Below are 19,799 nucleotides of genomic sequence, written 5' to 3' on the forward strand. Positions count from 1 at the left end.
CCTTGATGCAATCCTTTTGTTATTTTCTGACAGATCATCCATTGAAATCTTTTTGTTGATGTTGATCTTTCACCGTAATTTGATTTGTTGCTCACGTTCACTCAATCCACATGGAGCTGCTTCCCGGTGGGACTTCTTGTCAACAGACAAAAGTTATGTTTACATCGAGCGGCACTACCCACTGAAATGTCTCGTCTTAAGCTCCAACCAATTTCCTCGTAAAACCCTGTATTGTGTGTCTGCATCCATATTTGCTTGCTGTTACTTGCTGCCTACCTCCTCACTGCTGGTGCTCGCTGGCAGAATGTTTCTTGACACATTTCCACCACCCACTGATCAGAATGACATGATGTGGGAGCAGGTACTGTGATACCTGTGTGCTCTGTAGACTTTTGCATTTATTCATCTGGAAGGTACCGTTTATTCAAAGTGATAGACAAATGTGTCCTGTGGTTAAGCCACAAAATAAAGAAAAGGGCCCCCACGCTTATAAAACATCACAAAATAGCACTGCAGTGCAGCTTGTGATGACAATATTTCCACTGCCCACATGTAACATTAAAAAAAAAGAGTATTAGGTTTTTGTTGTTAGGACTGTGCAACTCTTGAGCTATCTTAGGAAACCAAACTATCCGAGACATACTCTGCAACAGAGGATTGTAATTCTAATCACAATGAAAATGTCAATAAGTACTATTACATCTAAGACAAAGTAGTCCTGGAAATAATGGTATGGCCCTCACAGCGCACTGATTTTATTTTGATGGTCACAGTGAATACTAATCATTAATACTAAAACTAATTATTGATACAGTTAATTTATTTTCCATTGTGTTAAGTGATGCACATGTATAAAACTCCTGCAGAGTACAGCAATTTATCTTTCATACCCGTAACTTATTTGCTTTTTCTACACCAGAAATATTTTGTGACCTGATAAAATGCTCTAAAGTTTAATATCAACAGTATTATTGCACTGAGGGATAAAGGAGGTTGAACAGAAAAGTAGAAATGTTTCTCACAGAGAGTCTGAAAGAGAATGACTGTGTGTCTGAGGCCTGGTCCACCTGTGGGCATATGTAAAGTGACAACTCCTTTTTTTAAATTTTGCTTTTTATTGGGAGCCTTTCCACAATGGAATATATCACCAAATGGCCTCCATTTTTTTGTACAACTAATGTCTTAACAAATGAGCTGCCTAATAGAAAATGATGTACAATCAATCGGGAAGCAAAAGAAAACTCAAGTAAGGTTTCAAGCTATTATCAAACCTTTATTCCATCAACAGATCAAATACAAACAGAATCTGTGTAAAAATATGCCTTTATGTGTCGTATCATAGAGCATACAGGATAACTGTGTACAACACATGACAAATACAAAGTCTCAGAGCACAGATCAAGTCAATCCACCTTGACAGGTCGAACTTTTCTTATAGTCGTCTGAGAGAACATGTCATTCGGTTTATACACTCTGGCCGTCCTGGACTGCCTCTCTTTACATGAAACCTTGTATCTTGTCAGGTGTGGATGATGGAGCAGACATCCCCCGAGAAATGGTTGCTGGTATTTATGAGAGGATCCAGCAGAGAGAGCTGCGCTCAAATGAAGACCATGTCACCTATGTGAGCCGTGTGGAGCAGTCTATCCTGGGCCTGAAAACTGTGCGTAATTGTGTGCAAGTTGTTCCTTTTTTTTTTTTTTTTTTTTCTTCTCCTACTCCTTCTACAGAGCTGTCGGTACTTGTTTGAGGGGCCTCATTTCTTTTGTGTCATGTATTATTTTGCAGCAGTCTGTCCTCTGCTCTGTACTAGCTGTCATCTCCATCTCTTTAACCTTGTCTCCGCAGATTCTTGCTGTACCCCACAGACGCCTCGTGTGCTGCTGTCGTCTGTTTGAGGTGCCTGATGCAAACAAACCTCACAAACAGAAATTGTCCCAGCTCCAGAGAGAGGTCTTCCTCTTCAACGACCTCCTGCTGGTGAGAAAATACATACTTAAATCTGAAAGCACGTACAGACATGTAAAATGTAAAATTGGATTTTTTCTTTTTTTGGGGGGGGGGGGAATCTAAACAGAAAGAATATGTTGTCAGATGCAATCTACTATATTTGTGTATTTTCTGTAGATCCTCAAGTTGTGTCCCAAGAAGAAAAGCTCAGCCTCGTACACCTTCTGTAAAGCTATGGGCCTCCTGGGAATGCAGTTTCACCTCTTCAGCAACGAATGTAAGCTGCTGTTTTGCCTTGCAGCATTTTCTTCCCAGTACAGTTTCACCCTTGTGCCAGAAAACTGCTGATCTAACTGTTGACGCATCCCCAGCACTGCTGTCTATCAAATCAATGTCGAGACCCAGACATGGAGGAAGTGCCAGGGGGGCAAAATTACCGCTGGTGTCAAGTTACACTTGATACTTTCCCAGAAAGTAGCTGGGCATCACAGATTTAAGAAGTACTTTTAAATAAAGATTGGTTATATTGATTAATTCAACAATAACCCAGTAAATATACATTTTGATGGAAATCAAAGGGGACCATCGGAAAAACATACAAATATCGAATATCCAGCAGTGAGGTTTGTTTGAAAGGCAATGTCAGATTTATAAATATGTAAATGTATTAGAGGAGCTTAAAATCACTATATGATTGCCAGCTTAGACTGTTGTCTCTGTTTATTAAATCAAAATTTCCGACACACATAAGTAAGGTACAAATTTGGCCTAAAAAACAAAGATCAAACTTTTGGACAGTTTTTGATTACAGTTTTAGTTGTTTTCCTTTCTTGTTTGATGTTAACAGTACTGAATATCTTATGGATTGTGAGAAAATATAACGCAACATTACTATGATGACAAATCAGGGTGCCTGTGGCTCAGTTGTTCAGAGCATTTTATCATTCAATCCCAAAAATTTTGAAATTCCCAATTAAATTCTGGAATTATGTAGAAATTACTTAATAATTTAGAGCACGTATGAGCATCAGCATTAGGTTTATTTCACTTTATAATTTGCCTTTTGTCAAGTAAACACACATCCCTGAGAAAACCTTTTATCTTCATTACTCTGCAGTAATTTTTATGTATTCGGCTTGCAGGTAGAGGGATGGTAGCGTCTTCTTGCCTGTGGAGCCAGCCAGAGACAACATTAAATATTTGAGATGGGCAATAAATCAACTGCGCAAAACTTTCAAAATGCAGCCTATTGCTTGTAGGTTTTAATGCATAAAAAATATCAAGGGACCAAATATATAGTTTACATGCTGTCAGCCACGTGTCTCCTCTGTGATAACAGTACTTCAGACCTTCATCGGGAGGAAGGTTTGAACTTTCCTCATTATGCTCTGGTGGAAGTTTGTGATCCGATCGACAGGCAGGCAGAAACAGTTAAGCAACTTCAGAGGAGATGGTAAGAATCAAGGTCGACTTGTTATATATTTTATGAACCGAATATGACCCACAATGCAGCAATTCAAAATCACAGACAAGAGATCTAAATGTTTAACAAAAATGTAATGGAAAAATCCAAGTAAAAACACTCAAACAAAAATATAAAAATGGCAGGGTAGAGAGTGGCCAAAAGGTGTGGGTTTCCATCCAATAAATGATCTTCATCGACAAAGGACCGGTACAAAGCAGGGTGAGGCTGGATCGTGACCTGAAACACAGGAGACAGTGGTTAGGAACAAATCAGACAAAAAGGCAAGACGCAAAAACACTCTTCAAAATCTTCCTGGACAAAGTTGTTACCACTGTGGGAAATGATCTGATGAATACTGGAGGCAGAGCAGAGGAGTCTTTATAGAGAGCAGGCAAGTGAGTTCTTGACAGGCCTGATTGATGGCAGGTGTGCAGTGGAGGGAGCTGAGGAAGAGAAGGTGGGGGTGAAGAGCAGAGGCAGAGTGGCCAGCCATGCCCGGCAGTAAGAGAGAACAAACACAGACACAGGAGAGAGAGAGAGAGAGAGACAAGAGACACCAGGGACAGGGGAAAATACCAGAAACAAGATTAGAGAGGAAGGAGACTGCCGATACCCAACATGACTGGTAAAGGTTAACACAACAGTTCATATGATGAACGACATAACAAAATGGGAAATGACTGGAAAAAGAGGGTTTGAATATAAAGGCTCTGATTACAGGGAAAACTGGGGAATCTCATGGCTGTATGTGTATGAGGAGAATGGAGAGTGACATGACGGAGGAACAAATTATTCAACAAGGGCATAAATCATGACACTTTCAGTGTGTTGGCAAAAATACAAACAGGCTTAGCAAAGTCCAGAATATAATATAGTCACACTGATCTCCAGTACTTTAGCGCTTCAGTCGACGATGCTGAAGGAGTTTCCTGCTGTAAACAAACACATCCGGCTTTAAACTGGCAAAGCATGAAGTTTAGCAAGTGTTCTCCGAAGCAGCTGTCTTTGAAGTAGAACCTGTCACAAAGTGTTTTGGAAGATCCACAGCTCGTGTCTTTTTGCTCTTTTTTTAAAATCAAAGTTATCGAGAAAGCACTTTCATTTTCTCTTTGTTGGGGTTTCTCATCAGACTATGCCCACGGCGTCACCATGCTCAGCCCGTTTACCTCAGAGAAGAAGCAGTTGGTGAGTTTCTGCTCTCCGAGCGGGGAGGAGCTCAGGAAGTTTGCCGAAGAGCTCAGAGAGGCTATCGCAGAGGTCAACGAGATGGAGCAGATACACATCCAGTGTAAGGAAGGAGACACATGATCCACAAGTGCAAATATCCCACAATAGACTTCTGCATGTGGCTGACTGCAAGCTCTCTTTTATGTCTTGTAGGGGAACTGGAGAGGCAACAAGGCATCCAGACACACGGCTTACACACCAATGGGGGTCAAGTGGACGTACACACAGGACATGGCTCTCCCTCAGGTGCTGATTTTGCTCATACAGTCACAGCATAGTGTGATAACGTGGCTTCCATCTATAGAGGTTTAATCGATAAGATGCATAGCATGAGCTAAATTGTGCAGTTTCAAGTGTAATAATGCATGACTGACTAAAGAAATCCCACAAACCTATAGGGACACACATAGTTTGTAGGCACACATACATAGAAAGGCTGCCATAAATATTTACACTGTTAATAGGTGAAAAACACATTTCTATTGTTTAGTTAGTGCATTCAGTTCTAAAGTGCATCTGGCTCTTGTTGCCAAAGTATTTTGATTGGTTACATTGTTCTGCTCAACACCTGGTTCTTCAGTGCAATTAGTAAACTACTCAGTGCAATGATTATTTACTGTGAGAAACATGCAGGAGTATGTGAAATAAATGAATCTGAGTTCCTCTATTAAACTAAAAACCATTCCCTGAAGAAGAGTCTGTATCTGTATCTGTATCTGTATCTGTCTATATGAAGATCTGAGACTTACTTATTGACTTATAAATGGACCAACTTCCCTCCACAGGACCGCAGGATGTGTATGATAAAACTGGCAACAACAACACAGTAGAGGTGAGTCTCAAAATACATCTGTCTCACTCAGGTAAGTATCTGTGTCCTGTGTCTCTGGCTCTGTGGGTGTGGTCTTCTGTTTGTGTGTGTGTGTGTGTGTGTGCGCGTGTGTGTGTGTGTGTGTGTGTGTGTGCGCGCGCGCGTGCGAGTGGTAGGGACTGTGGTACATCCTGAAAAGGAAAGCGTGCTTTATGCTTTGCTTTATATGAGCTCTGCCCGAGGCACATGCAGCCAAGTATATAAAAGCCACTGAGAAGACTCTGCTGTAGTTGCGCTGCAAACAGTATCTTTTTGTGCCTCATGAGTACATCAGAAGTCACTCTACCAGCTCCACAACATCTGATCTTTCATCAACTTCTGCCTGCCAGCCTTACTGTATAAGCCACTGCAAGCCATCATAAGCCTGGCTGGCTCCTAGAATACCAACTACAAGGCCCGATAAGCTTGATACTGTTAACTGTGTGTGTGTGTGTGTGTGTGTGTGTGTGTGTGTGTGTGTGTGTGTGTGTGTTTGTGTATGCGTGCGTGAAACCAGCCCCTTCTTTACCAAGGCCAGTGATAGAAATCTTTCTCCAGTTTTCTTCCTTTGTCCATTCTCTCCTCTCTCCTTCCTCTCAGTCAGTCCCTTAGAGTTGTAAATTATTGTGCTAGGGAGACACCACGCCCTCGGTGTCAACTCTCCTCTCCTGACACTCCCTCTATCTTTTAACTTCCCATTCTGGCACTCATCGATCATGTTTGCACACTCAAACACACACACATAAAACCCAAAGCACTCCTGCTATTGTTTCAGAATAAATTGTCTTACCCCACAACCTATTTTCTCTTACTGGGCTGCTGTGTGTAGAAACATGATTGAAATTAAGTATATGTCATGTGAAGAGATGATTGAGAGAAAAAGGGAATGTGTGTGTTTCTTTTTGCATGCGCTCGCTCTGCATATAACCCACATGCATGCCTGCATGCCCATGTGCGTAACACACCAGAGGGCTGCGTAGAGGCTGCGTTCAGGCTGGTAACTCCTCATGCGTTCTCTGACTGTTCCTAAACTAGGTGTCAATTCACAACAGGCTGCAGACCTATCAGCTGAGCCAGCCCAGCATTGAGTCCACGCCTCTGGCCCTGGCTGCACCCCCCGCCCTGCTCAGCCCCGTCCAGGCCGGGGAGCTTCGCCCAGAAACTCTCATCCAGTGCCAGCAGATAGTCAAGGTGATTGTTGTGGACCAGAGCGGACGAGGGCGGATGGAAGCTTTCCTAAGCCAAGGCCCAGCCACCCACCAGCTCATCCAGTCGGCCATGTCCACACCTGTACGCGTCAGAGAGGGAGACGGCCCCCAACCCCCGCTCCCGCCTCCCCCTCCACCTTACAATCACCCCCATCAGTTCTGCCCACCTGATTCACCCATGCCCTTTCATCACACTATGCCTCTTACCCGCAGGCGCAACTCCAGCGGCTCCCGTAGCATCGTTTGAGTCATCGGCTACTTTATGGACCCGGGGGGGGCTCACGTTAACTTACAGCAAAGTACTCATGCTGGAGCACAATTTATCTCACTCTGAATTGTGGGACAAAAGCAGAGCAAAAAAAAAGAAAAAAAAACCTGTATAAGTCAAATGAAAGGAAAAGAAAACCAAGAATCTATTCAAAATCTTGACTGAGCCGTATTGTATTTGAACATTGAAACATTGAGTAGCTTTGAATGCGTTTCTGAGGGACACGTTTTCTTCTTTCTTTGATCTCCAACATATCATATATTTGCCGATGTTGTTTGTCTCGATTTGTCACTCACATGGTGACCTTGCAATTGTCGAAGTCACCTGTCCAACAAATGTGTCTGTGAGCTTCGACTTTCAAACCAAGAAGTAATGCCAGAGAAGCAGCCTGGAAGGACATGAGTGTGCTTTAAATATGAAAGACAAACTTGTGTTCTGGACATGGACGCTTACATTTTCATTGGTCCAGGCTTTCAGTAGATTCCCCACTCAGATCATCTCAGACCAGCTCATTCAGCTTCTCTGCATTTGAACAATTTTTTGTTTTAAATTTCTGGATAATGTAAGATGCAACCAGGGTACGGCATTATTTGTTCCTGCATTTTCTGGGGAACAGATAATCAGCATGTATGAAGAGTAAAAGGGTGAAAGGCTTTACCATGTCATGTACAGTATAGTATAGTGGGTGAGGGTGCTGCTGCTCACTGAATAGAACCTAAAACGATACCCTGATGACAATCATATTTCTGTATTTCATTGTGTGTATTTTGCTGAACTTGTGTTGGCACAAATCTTCACTGCAGTGTGTTACTTCTCTGATTCTGGAGTTGCACTCGCAGAACTTAGAAAGGAGTCGGCTGTAATACCCTGTCTGTACCTCCCAAGTCTACTGCGAGCAGAGGGCTTGTGTGCTGTGTGTTTAGGCTGCTTATTCATGGACGACAGGGAGTTGGGTTAGTAATACATCCAAAACGGGCTGAAACGGGCAGACGAGGCGTTCCTCCTTCTGTACATTAACTCCAAATGTTTCATCCCGTGTGTATACTACTGTCACATTTAGATTCAGACCAGTGGTTTTCAAAATCTGGGACTGGCTTCTATTAGGAGGTAAATTTTCTCTGCATTATTTTTGCTTTTGAATTGCTGAAAAGAAATCCTAATAAAAAAAAAAAAGAAATAGCTGGAACTTAAAACTCTAAAATATTTTATTGAAACATAGATTTTTAAAACAGGTAATTGTAAATGTAAAGGAGAAAATATCAAAGTTACTTTTGAGCAAAAACAAAAGTTCGCACAGAGCAAGAGAGGAGTACATTTGTGGATGTCAACAGCCCATCATCTTATGATGTGAAAATCCCTAGTATTGAACCAAAAATGATTACTGAGCGAGGGTAGCGTGAACGTTAGGGGCACACACAATGTCGGTCAAGCTCAGGCAACACCTTTGCCCGTAAAGCTTTGCTTAGAAGAAAAAACCCTGAGAAAACGCTACACAGACCAATGAGACCAATGTCCCTCTTAAAATGATCCCTCCCCTCCCACATACTATATTTTCCTTAAGTGATGAATATATAATTTAAGCAGGGATGGATTTATGTACTGAATGTTAAACTGGGAGGGACTGAAGTTGTCCACAGAATATTTATTGATTTCATCACTGTGTTGTTTGTCCCGTCTCGATGGTTTTGAACTTGAGCCAGTTTGTACAGCACATCACAAATCATCTGACTGAGACATACTGAACACATCTTGTACCTTTTGCACCACAGAATATATTGGATATATTGTAAATAGATAATATAGATTTATTCTGAAAAAGTGATTGGTTTGCCCAGTGTGTGTATCTACGTATGTATTTGTACAGAGAAAATATAGTTTAAAAGAAAAAGGATAATATAGTTATTATAGTTATTATTATTCGCATTTAATATCAGGGGGTGTCCTAAATGCTACTGCTACGAAAGAAAGAAAACAGGCAGCTTTTATAGAATACACCCCAGGTACAATAGTAACAAAACACTGACATTATTACAGATTTACATTCATCATTAAATTACCATGTCACGTTACTACAGTATTACTAAGAGAAGGTTATGTCACCTGTGAAGGTGTGTAAAGGGCTATGCTGTATAGATGAACACATGCAGTAAATCACAAGTTGTACACAAACACTCAATCACACAGATGTGCAGTCACCAACATACAGTATATACATATGTATAAGTGAGTACACACACACACACACACACACACACACCCACACACACACACACACACACACACACACACACACACACACACACACACACACACACACACACACACACACACACACACACACACACACACACACACACACACACACACACAGCTGCCAAAGCAACAACAAATTCAGCTTAAACTTTCCTTAGAAACTGCTTGATTTCTCAAGTCAGCAACCCCTCTTTGTTTACTGTAAACTCTTGACTGACTTGTACAAAACCGCATGATAGTTTTGTTTCTGTTTTGGCTTTGTTTTTTTTATATTTTGTTTTATTTACAGTACACGGGAGGAGTCTGATTCTATATTTGTATCATTATTGTCAGGGCATGTTGGGTTGATTGATGTCACTACCCTCCCACCACTTCTCTCTCTCTCTCTCTCTCTCTCTCTCTCTCTCTCTCTCTCTCTCTCTCTCTCTCTCCTTCTCTTGCCCCCCCCCCCGACTTCTCCGGTTGTCATGGAGACACCAATCTGCATCCTCACTGTGGAGCACTGTCATTAATCTTTGCACCCTCATAATATTTCTAAAAAGGAGATTTCTTAAAGATCAACATGTTTACTAATGGAATTTCTAATTTTTCTGTTTGAAGAGAATGAAAGAATAAAGTAGTTTTTACTCTCTGTCTGTGTCTTGTGTGCGGCAACATCAATAATGTCTCCACGGTGCCTGCGTTCGTGCCATTCGTTGCCTTTCTAATGGATGTATTTGCACCAGGTGCGCGAGGACAGTGGAGGAATGAAAGTGCTCTATGGGTAATCAGTCTGTGCCAATGTTCTTGTGTTATCCACGTACATCGGATGTAAGCACATTAATTAGTGAATAAGGCCAACGTCAAACCAATAGTGAATGTATTCTGAATGTCACATTTATGCATTGGTGTCAATCTGAGTGTTACTCTAGATTTTGTAGACTGGTATGTTTCTGACATTTCGTTTGGCTTGTATTCGAAAGCTGCTGCAAAGGCAGAGAAAACCCTAACAGTTACATTGTACCAAGGATGTGCACTCACATGGCATCATACATATATTTATATGACTCTCCTCAGATACAATGTACAATCTAATCCAAATTATGTTGAGTTGATGGTATATTTTGTTGTTAATCTTTGTATTTCATGCATGCCCATTTAATTATCCTACTTTTAAAATAATCCTTATAATCCTTGACCTCAACTCAGTGATGGTGTTAGATTGTTACTGGGTGCAAAATATACAGACTGCAATTTTTATTTGCCCAAGTTAAATTTGTTGTCGCCATTATTTTCACACAAGTTTTGCTCTATTTTTGAGGTAATGCAACAGTCAGGTGCATTTGTGCACTTCCTGGGGCTGGCTGATGCTTTGCCAAAGCAAAATTGCAGTGATTAAATCATTCTGCATAGTGTAAATCAGAAGTGTCATGCATTTTAGGGATTTGCATCATTTTTATGTAGGAATCCAACACGAGGGACACCGAGAACGTTTTCCAAGAAAAGACACATGCTGCACAGTGTAATGGTAAAACCCTTTTCCCCTCCTTTCTGTGAGGAGCCAATGTGCAATGTTTTCTGGGGGTACGCTTCCTTCCTCGCATAGCCAAAAGAGTGTGTGATTGTGTGTGTTTGTCTCTCTGTGTTACCCTGTAATGACATGTATGGGATGTATCCAGCCTGCACCCAGAGTGGTCTGTCTCTCACACTGTCTCAAGGGTCAGTCGGGTAAAGCAATATGAGATGGATTGGATTGGACAGAAATATTCAAAAAACCTTTTTCTTAGGTTTTTAGCAGAAGGTAATACAAATAAATGTGGGTTTCTTTTTCAAAAAATGTAGTCATTTATTATTAAAATGAAGATTGAGCAGTATGACTGGCCACAGCTACGAGAAGATATTCACGTTCTCTTAGCTATACAATTTTAATGTTCCTTTTGAGCTCTTCATTTATATGTGTGTGTGTAGATAATTCTGATATAAGGTATGAAGGAAACAATAGTAGATGTGCAAGCTTGAAATGTATTAGTACATTCATTCATATCTGCTGAGATAAACAAGGAACTGATGGGAACAATCTCACGCGTGGATTTTGAATATCAAGGAAAGAAAAATGCATGTTACTTTTATTTTTGCAAATCACACTTAAGAAGGAATAAACAACACCTCAGCAAAGAGAGTTACAATGGGACTGAAAAAACCCCCAAAAAAACAATACCATTTTGGCTGAATAAATTATCTTAAAAAACATAGATGATATCAACATTATAAAGTAATCATATTGCACGGTGAAATCTATTTGTGCAAAGTACCTGTAGGACTCAGATATGTGACAGAGCTCTCGCAGTCAGCTCCTTCTTTCTCATTTAACCCTGTCGTTCCCGAAGGTCCCTGTCCCTGCACTCCCTTTTTGTTTCTCCTACTGTCATCTAGAAACAAGTGGACAAGAGCTGCGATAAATACAGGGCTGCGTCTGAGAGTAAGGTTCAAAGTGAAGTGACAAAGTCTCATTCAACAGACGATTCATCTTCTCTTCGCTCAACATTTTAACTCCGCTTGGTGGAGGTCGTCCTGTCCAGGGTCTGCGCACACGCAATGTGCCGAGGAACCCCGGAAAATACTCGGGCAGGTGTCCATGGGTCAGTCTTCTACATAGTGGTCTCCTCCCACTCCAGTTCGACATCACCTGAACACCAAAATAGAGTATGAATGTTTGAGTGTGTGCGATTGCATTTGTGCGTGTGTGTGTGTGTGTGTGTGTGCGATTGCATTTGTGCGTGTGTGTGTGTGTGTGTGTGTGTGTGTGTGTGTGTGTGTGTGTGTGTGTGTGTGTGTGTGTGTGTGTGTGTGTAACTGTTGTTTACCCTCCATGGCATCCAGGGAATCCATCTTCTCCAGAGCGGAGTAGCTGACAAACCAGATGGACTGGCTGTTTCCTTTGTTGTTCAGAAGTTCCAGTGTACTTTGGTGCAGGAAGATGTACTGGGCCTGACAACACACACAATTTGGGATAAGAGAATCAAACCACTCCAAAGTTTGAAATGATTTCACGCTTAAGTGATAGCATTAAAATGACGTGTCATAAAAAAAAAAAAAACTTGAATATCAATAAAAAAAGTGGATTATGTGTACTCTAAACCTTTGATTGTGATGATTATTTAAAAAAAAAAAATAGGAAAAACTTTTGATCTCAATGAATATTCTAATACATTGCGACATTGTATTTTTTTTTACAGAAAAAGATGAACGTTGAAAGATTAAAATAAATGGATGCATTTTTTTATACATTCAATTTTTATTGCAAGCACTTGCAATATTCTGCAAACGCTGCAAAAGCCTCAGCGGAAAGTGATTCTAAACGGAACTGATGTTTTATTTTTTTTACACCTTCCTGAAGCATCTATTGTGTTTGAGAATTCAACCACTGACAAAGGTGTGACTTATAAATATTATTTTCCCTCTTCATGCTACAACAGCCACAGTTATGGAAGTGTTTGTTCAAAGATTCATTTATTCATTGAAAAGTTGTTCCTATTGAGAATACATCAAGGCTTCTTGGCCCGAGTACATCCCATTTTATTAATATTTCCCTGCCTGATTCAGCAAACTCTCTTCCAAAAACTTCAACATGAATAATATAAAAATGATTTTACTGACGTGACCTGTGACATACGAGTACTTATGGCCAAATAAAGCTGCACTAAAAGCAAACACCTCGCATATGTTTGCCTCTGGTGTGGCTGCCCTCCACTGGATTTGTTCGTTTGGAATAGTTTATTGCTGTCAGCTGGAAGTGTGGAGATACACATTCTCAAAGCATAAACAGCTGCATGACTTCAAGAAATAATGAAAACATCTTCAGGTATTCAACAAGGAGGGTGTTTTTCTTTTGGGGTGAAACAAAATCGTGCTGGCGATGTTCTTGTTGCACCTTCCAGGTGGGGTACAGACCTTTTTCAAACAATACTTAAAACGTAGCACGTGGCATGAATGCGAGTTTACAGTTATTCGCGGGAATTTACCTCTCAGTGTGTTAAAGATGGCAGTTCTGCTTTACTGACATTTCAAAATACATTTATTTGATGCGTTTTGTTCAGCCTGCTGGTGACGTAGCTTTAATCAACATCAAGAGGAATAATGTTGTCCCCCATAGCAACGACAATAATTCACTTGACAAGCTCATTATGCTTGTCATTCATGGTCTTTCTATTGTGACATATAGCTGTAAAGTAGAACAAAGTGCCTCTGCCTGAAAAGGTAGCCGGCTGAAGTGTCTGCAGCAACGTTTGCAAGTTCATGAACAAGCAAATCGGAATGATGTGTTCCTGCATTATACTAATGGGCTGGGCGGGAACATTAGAGGTTTTTTGAGGACCAGCTCCCGTAGCTGCAAACACAGCAGGCTTGAAAACCCCACACGTGGACACAAAAAAAAAAGTGCAGTGTATCTCAAAATATTAAAACAACGATCCAGAGAATGAGCACAGGCACCAGGCAGAGGATCCCAGCAGGCAATGAGACGCACTCACACAGCAGTCTACAAGTAATCACTGGGGTAATTTTAGGATAGGTTCAAGAGGGGGAATCCTGCTCCAAATTTTCTTTTAATCCACCGCCAAGTCATTCCCTTTGTTAATGTGAAAGTTTTCCAAATATTCTCTCATGAGGATGGGATCACAGCGGGGCAAGAAGTAAAAAGTAGGACAACTACACTGTCATTTGTGAGTCTTTGATGATTCTTAAGTGTACTGGAACAACCCAAGATAAAATACAGTTTTTCCATTTTGTTTATTCTCTCGAGGTTATGAAATTCAAGAATACAATCTAAAATATATCCCTTTCTCCAGTGTGAACTCACTAGATTCTGCACCATACACATCCTCTCGCTGCGCAGCTCGGCCACCAGCCCATAAATGTCCACAAAGTCGTGATCTCGGACGTGCTGAATGAGGTGATCCAGAGCGATAAACACGCCGGTTCTTCCCACACCAGCACTGAGGAAACATGAAAAAAAAAATTTAAAACTCATTTCAACTGCATGTCAACAACAAACATCTTATTTGTCGGGGTAGCTGAAGAAGAAGATGCATTTTATGGATGTAATTTGGAATCAAACCACATTAAATGAACAATATTCTGGTGGACAATCCTCAAATATTCAGTGATATGAGATTTTATTCACGGGTAGTAGAGGTACTCACATCCTTTACTTAAGTAGATGTACAGATAGTTGTGTAAAAGAAGATTTAAATGTACTAGAGGACACACGTAAAAAGAAATATTACCATTTTTAAATAACACAAAATACAATTATTTTTTTAAAAAGCATTTTAAAACATCTTTGGTGGGTGTGTTGGAGTTCATATCCACATGTTATAACGAGTGATGGACTGCCAAGTTTGTCAGTATAGATACACCAGCTTAATCATAAACAAAGACAATTCATTACTCAGCTTGTATCATACTATGAATTGAACTTTAACAGATCCAAAATAATTTCTCTTAAATTCTGCTCGTTCAGTATTAATAACTGTTACAGTCAGATCCCTTTATCCTTTCACTCTAACACTGAATCCGTAGAGTTTGAAACAACTAATGAGCCAGTTTTGAACAATGTAAGGACATGGCAAGTACATGTATTTTTTTTCTATATTGGCGAGTAAAAGAAAAAGTCACTGGAAAAATAGAAATTGAAATAAAGTACAGATGTTAGTTACAGCATTGAATTACAAACACTTTGCTGTTTGCCACCTCTGAGCGATGCCATACCTGCAGTGGACCGCTATAGTGGTGTTGTCGTGCCGGTGTGCTCGGACAGCTCGAACAAACTTGATGAGTGTGCTGCAGGACTCCGGAACGCCGTGCTCCGGCCACGATGTGTAGTTGAAGTGACGAACCAAGATGTAATGCCCGTGCTATACATACAGAGAAATGAATACAACTCATATAACTGTGGACTCACAGTCAAAACTTTTTTTCTTTTTTTTTTTTTTAAATGCGTGAGCATAATGATGATTGATGTGAAGAACAATCTTTTGTTTTAGTTTTGATTTTGTAATTATAAATATCTTGAATACTATTACTGCTCGTGCTAATCATAATAATGGGAATAATTTATCATCACTTCTAGTTCCAAAAGTTGCTATAAGCAACTAGTAAAACTTATTTTATATTCACCAAACACTTTTTTTTTCTTTGTTATTAATTAGTTTCTAAATCAAGGAAACATTGACGCTGCACAGACTGGAATGCCACCATGAGGCCTATTCGTCATTTGAAATACCCTTTGTCCTGCAAATCACAATAAATAAACGCACAGTTAGGTGCAACTTAAGTAACTTGTAAAAATGTAGTGATTTACCTTTAAAAAAAGCTGACTATACACGAAATGAATGTTTGTTTGTTTTGTTTTTCAAAGAAAGACCATCTGTAAGGATGGTGTGATTTACTTACAAACTAAATTTAGATTTCTTTTGTTCCCTAAGTAATAATAGTAAAATAAATAAATACCTTTTGATTTCTTAAATAATGGAGATGCTATTGATAGTTTTTCTGATGTATTTAACATTGTGCAGTGGGCACATGCACAGTTCCTGTGTAATCTGTGCTGTGTGAGTGTACACTTATGTGATTGGTGAGTGTGTGTTAGTTGCTGTGATGGTATTCACCCCACACCTTTTCCACTTTCAGTGTTCTGACAGTCCAGTCAGGAAGGACCTCCTCTGACACTTTTGAGATGAGAATGTCACTAAACACTGACATTGGCTTGTTGTCCTCAGGCCAGTACTTGTGACACCGAATCTGAAATGTCACACACGTAAACACACACACACACACGCACACAAACTTACATCACATCTTCATAGCAGACATAACCTTCCTGGGAATAAAGCCCAAAATTGAGTCTGCACTCTGAATGCCGGCACTAGTGGTGTTTCATAACATCTTCAAATCTCTCATGACGCACCCTGCCCTTCTCATAACACTGTGTGAGCATGGCGATGGTGCGAGTTCCTGTTTCCCAGATCATCCTCCAAAAATCAGCCACTGTGCCGGGCAGAGGACCTTGAGTGGCGATGAACTCATTAGGACACAAGTAACCCTGCAAAGAAGGAAAATAAAATGAAAAAAATGAACAAAACTGTGAGGCTTGTATGTAACTTTTATCTGCCCATCTATCCCTCTATTCATTCATCAACGCATCCATCCATTCATTCATTCATCCTAAATCGTCCATTCAACCACAGGACGTAGATCTTTCAGTTGCTCTGCTCCTAAACTGGAGTACGCTCCCAAAAGACATCCAGACAGTAACTTCCGTTTTCCACCCAATCTACCTATCAGTCCAACTAGATGGGACCATTTCCTTCAGACAACTGGGCTGTGAGGGAGGTGGTGGTTGTGGACTGACTTCTCTTGGAAAGTAAATAAGTGTCTGGCTGCTCCCATTGAAGTGTTTCCACAGCAAGTAATTGCCAAATGCACTTTAGACTTAGTAGGTTCGTGGTTATACTATAGATGCCCTTTTGTTCACTCAAGGTCAAGACAGGTCAATATTTTTAAGAGAAACTCAGTCTTTATTAATCGAAAGAGACACACGATTAAATGCAAAATCATAAATGTGAAAAATGCAACAGTTGCACACTTTAATTATTAAACTATAATGAGCACATATCAGCAAATGCCCACACCTTTACAAACTACGACAACATAATTGTGTTTTCGGTGCAGGTACTCACAGAGACGAAGCTCGCATTGATGTAGTCTGAGCCTGCAGTGCCCGGTTCTGATAACAGCTTCACTCGGTTGTTATTGTCTAGACGCGATAGGGTGAGAAAAGTGTGGTTCAGTTTTAACTGTGTCGTACACAAAACATACCTAGGCAAAATTCACATGCAGATTGCGGCACAAAAAAACCAACGGTGGTCTACTGGAGTTAGTGTAGCCCTGAAAAGCTCATTTTCAGTCAGACCACATACAAGGTTTGATGTTAGGGAACCGATTCTTGGACTTGTTCCAGGGAAGGTCAGCGTCAGTGGTGGCCAAATCCTGCAGCAGCTTTGGGAGCTCCTGCAGTGATGCATTATAACACATTAGTATTCACACAAACACATACATGGAGATAAAGTTTAGAGACGCTATTCATAACAGCAGGACGTAAAATTCTGGACCTCGAGTGAAAGACATATCAGGGGGGAAAAAAATGCCTTCACTCTTCTACAAGCAAGCTTAGAAATAAAAGGCATTTATACATAAATGATGCAGTGTGTATCATTTAGAAAAAGCCACATTTACATTAGCATTTGCAAGCTGCTGCTCTCTTGTATGTCTTTTTGGTTCCAATTTATCTTCTCCCCAAATATTTGGCTTGATTTTATTGTATCGCTCTTACTTTTACATTTATCAGAAGCTGGAGTTGAATCCATTTACCAGCAGCTCCTTCATGCTTGACTGCATTTGTATATTACAGGCAATCTTCTGTTATTTCATCAGTATTTAAAAGCTCTGTAGGTTTGATAAACTTTACTCCAAGTTGTGGGAAAACACTCACAGAAAACTCCTCCTGGAACTTGGCATTGTCATTGGCACACAGATCCTCCACATGCTGCAGAAAAGACTTCTTGTTGACAGGCCTGGCAGTGAGGGGAGAAATACAATGAATGTGAGAAACAGCAAAGTAAAAAAAAACCAACAAAAAAACAGATACCAAAAAATATGCTATTTTTTGTAATATTATTCACGAGTGCAAGTAACTCTAAACAGGACAGTACATGCTTATCTATTGCTGCAGCTACTGTCTGAATACACATATATTGTTATGCAAGGGGACTTACTTGAGAGATTTCCTGTAGCTGAGCAACCTGGACAAAAATAGCAGAAATCGACCAAAATAAACAAATTAACCCAACAATAATCACACCCCACACTCTGTTATGTTCGGATTATCACTGCAGAAGGTACACAGCAATGTATGCTTGAACAAAGAGCTATTTTACAAGAGTTATTTTACAAAGAACTATTTTGTAATCAATTCCTCTTTGATTAAACACCACCGCAGACTTTGATGCTTTCTCTAAAGGAATACGTAAGCAGTGCCATCAATGGCATGTGGCTCTTCCTGTGTGGGTGCTGTTTCTTTGCACTTCTACAACTTCCCCCAGCTATTGATGAGTTCACCATTTGCTCCCTCCAAGTAAGATTCAAGATAGGAATTTAATAAACAGGTGAAAATGGTCTTAAGCAGAGGAGTGTCACCAACGCGCTGCACTCTCTGCTTGTGGAGATGGAAAAGGAAGGAGCTGCAGGTAAAACGTCAAGGCAAACCACAAGAGCTTTTTCTAAATAGCACAGATGGATGATTTGATGCAGACCTTAATGGATAGCATGATGACACATGTAGAGATGGCAGAGGAAGCAGAGGACATGCAAACAGCTATACATTAACAGGAACCATGCAGGCAAAAAGCAAAAACTTACTGGATGACATAAATCTCTTTCCGTCTAAAGAAGAAGGAGGAATACCTGGTGGGAGAAAAATTGGCAGAAAAACACAGGCCAAGCGAGTAAATGCAGGTGCCAGCGTGCAGGAAACTTTGCAAGTGACAAGAGAATGTGTGTTATTTCAGCGTAAACTCTACAAAAGAGGGTGTTTATAAAGATATATGTTGTCCAAATTAGAGACAATTCAAGTGTACTTGAAGCAAAGAAGGTGTCAGGAAATTGAATGTAATGTGTCAGCATTATGAGGCCTGACCAGGTGTACCATGCCTGTCACACAATAACGCCGTGAATCCCCATGAAGCCTTAAGATTAATAAATTGGGTGTTGATGTGAATGATTTTTCACATTCGATATGTTTTTACCAGTTGAAAAGAGCGGAGAGAAAACTGATCTCAGAAAGTGCCTTTTTTGTCAGTTTATAGGAAATGAGTTAACAGATTCTACATTTAAAAAAAAAAAAGTTTAATCAAGACGACAAATCTCAACAGTACTTTTACACTGATAAGAGGAGGTCTGCCAGACACAAGAAAGAACTTTCATTTATTTAGCTTCTCTGATGAAGATTTTGTGCTTTTAATGTTTGTGTTCATCCTCTTCCTCTTGAAGACGACAACATTTTCCACCTACATAGACTATTTCTGGCTGCTTTTTATTTTTTTGTCTTGTCACTACGTGGGTGACAGTATTCTTCAGATGCTGAGGATGGAAGGTGTGCAGATACTCATACAATATGCTTAGTGACTGTTTGGGTTGCTTTTATAAGGATTAATTCAACAATCACTTCTCCATTCGCTGGTCACATTGAGGACAGCAAGCTGACACTTGGAACAGTTTAGTTATCAATCATTTGGTTTAACAACCTGCTCTACCCACTGATCGTTGTGATTTAACCATCTTGAAAATAACAACTAGGGCAAAAAAGTGTGCTGACTGAGTGCTGTTGACCTTGTTTCCCCTAATATGTGGGAGGTATTTAAAAACACTGTGTGTTTGTGTCTGTGCATGTTGCAAATGTGTTGGAAAGTGGTGACAGTAATGAGGATATGGATGGACGGCTCCATTTCACTGCTTTCTGGGTAGTTTTTAAGGTTCCTGGTA

General features: G+C 40.3%; 2 protein-coding genes across 4 annotated transcripts in view; one reads left to right on the forward strand and one right to left on the reverse strand.

Moving 5' to 3' along the window:
- iqsec3b (IQ motif and Sec7 domain ArfGEF 3b) overlaps nucleotides 1-8,126 on the forward strand; it is a 33,800-nt gene extending 25,674 nt beyond the window's left edge. Inside the window, exons 9-15 of one of the 3 annotated variants that reach the window (XM_080474404.1) lie at nucleotides 1,524-1,663; nucleotides 1,849-1,980; nucleotides 2,128-2,227; nucleotides 4,545-4,703; nucleotides 4,796-4,888; nucleotides 5,428-5,474; nucleotides 6,528-8,126. In XM_080474404.1, the coding sequence (XP_080330530.1) occupies nucleotides 1,524-1,663; nucleotides 1,849-1,980; nucleotides 2,128-2,227; nucleotides 4,545-4,703; nucleotides 4,796-4,888; nucleotides 5,428-5,474; nucleotides 6,528-6,947 (1,091 nt within the window). In that variant the 3' untranslated portion in view covers nucleotides 6,948-8,126. The remainder of the gene's footprint in view (nucleotides 1-1,523; nucleotides 1,664-1,848; nucleotides 1,981-2,127; nucleotides 2,228-4,544; nucleotides 4,704-4,795; nucleotides 4,889-5,427; nucleotides 5,475-6,527) is intronic. The other 2 variants (XM_080474406.1, XM_080474405.1) reach the window with 2 other exon arrangements.
- A 3,168-nt stretch (nucleotides 8,127-11,294) lies between these two features.
- ptprq (protein tyrosine phosphatase receptor type Q) overlaps nucleotides 11,295-19,799 on the reverse strand; it is a gene marked incomplete at its 5' end in the record, with an annotated part of 38,414 nt that continues 29,909 nt past the window's right edge. The window contains 11 exons of the mRNA XM_080474794.1: nucleotides 11,295-11,886; nucleotides 12,065-12,188; nucleotides 14,059-14,194; nucleotides 14,970-15,115; nucleotides 15,876-16,001; nucleotides 16,168-16,302; nucleotides 16,940-17,016; nucleotides 17,180-17,270; nucleotides 17,752-17,833; nucleotides 18,035-18,061; nucleotides 18,678-18,722. Coding sequence (XP_080330920.1) covers nucleotides 11,849-11,886; nucleotides 12,065-12,188; nucleotides 14,059-14,194; nucleotides 14,970-15,115; nucleotides 15,876-16,001; nucleotides 16,168-16,302; nucleotides 16,940-17,016; nucleotides 17,180-17,270; nucleotides 17,752-17,833; nucleotides 18,035-18,061; nucleotides 18,678-18,722 — 1,027 coding nt within the window. The 3' untranslated portion in view covers nucleotides 11,295-11,848. The remainder of the gene's footprint in view (nucleotides 11,887-12,064; nucleotides 12,189-14,058; nucleotides 14,195-14,969; nucleotides 15,116-15,875; nucleotides 16,002-16,167; nucleotides 16,303-16,939; nucleotides 17,017-17,179; nucleotides 17,271-17,751; nucleotides 17,834-18,034; nucleotides 18,062-18,677; nucleotides 18,723-19,799) is intronic.

The sequence above is a fragment of the Lipophrys pholis genome (assembly GCF_963383615.2).
Source record: "Lipophrys pholis genome assembly, chromosome: 11".
Classification (NCBI taxonomy): Eukaryota; Metazoa; Chordata; class Actinopteri; order Blenniiformes; family Blenniidae; genus Lipophrys; species Lipophrys pholis.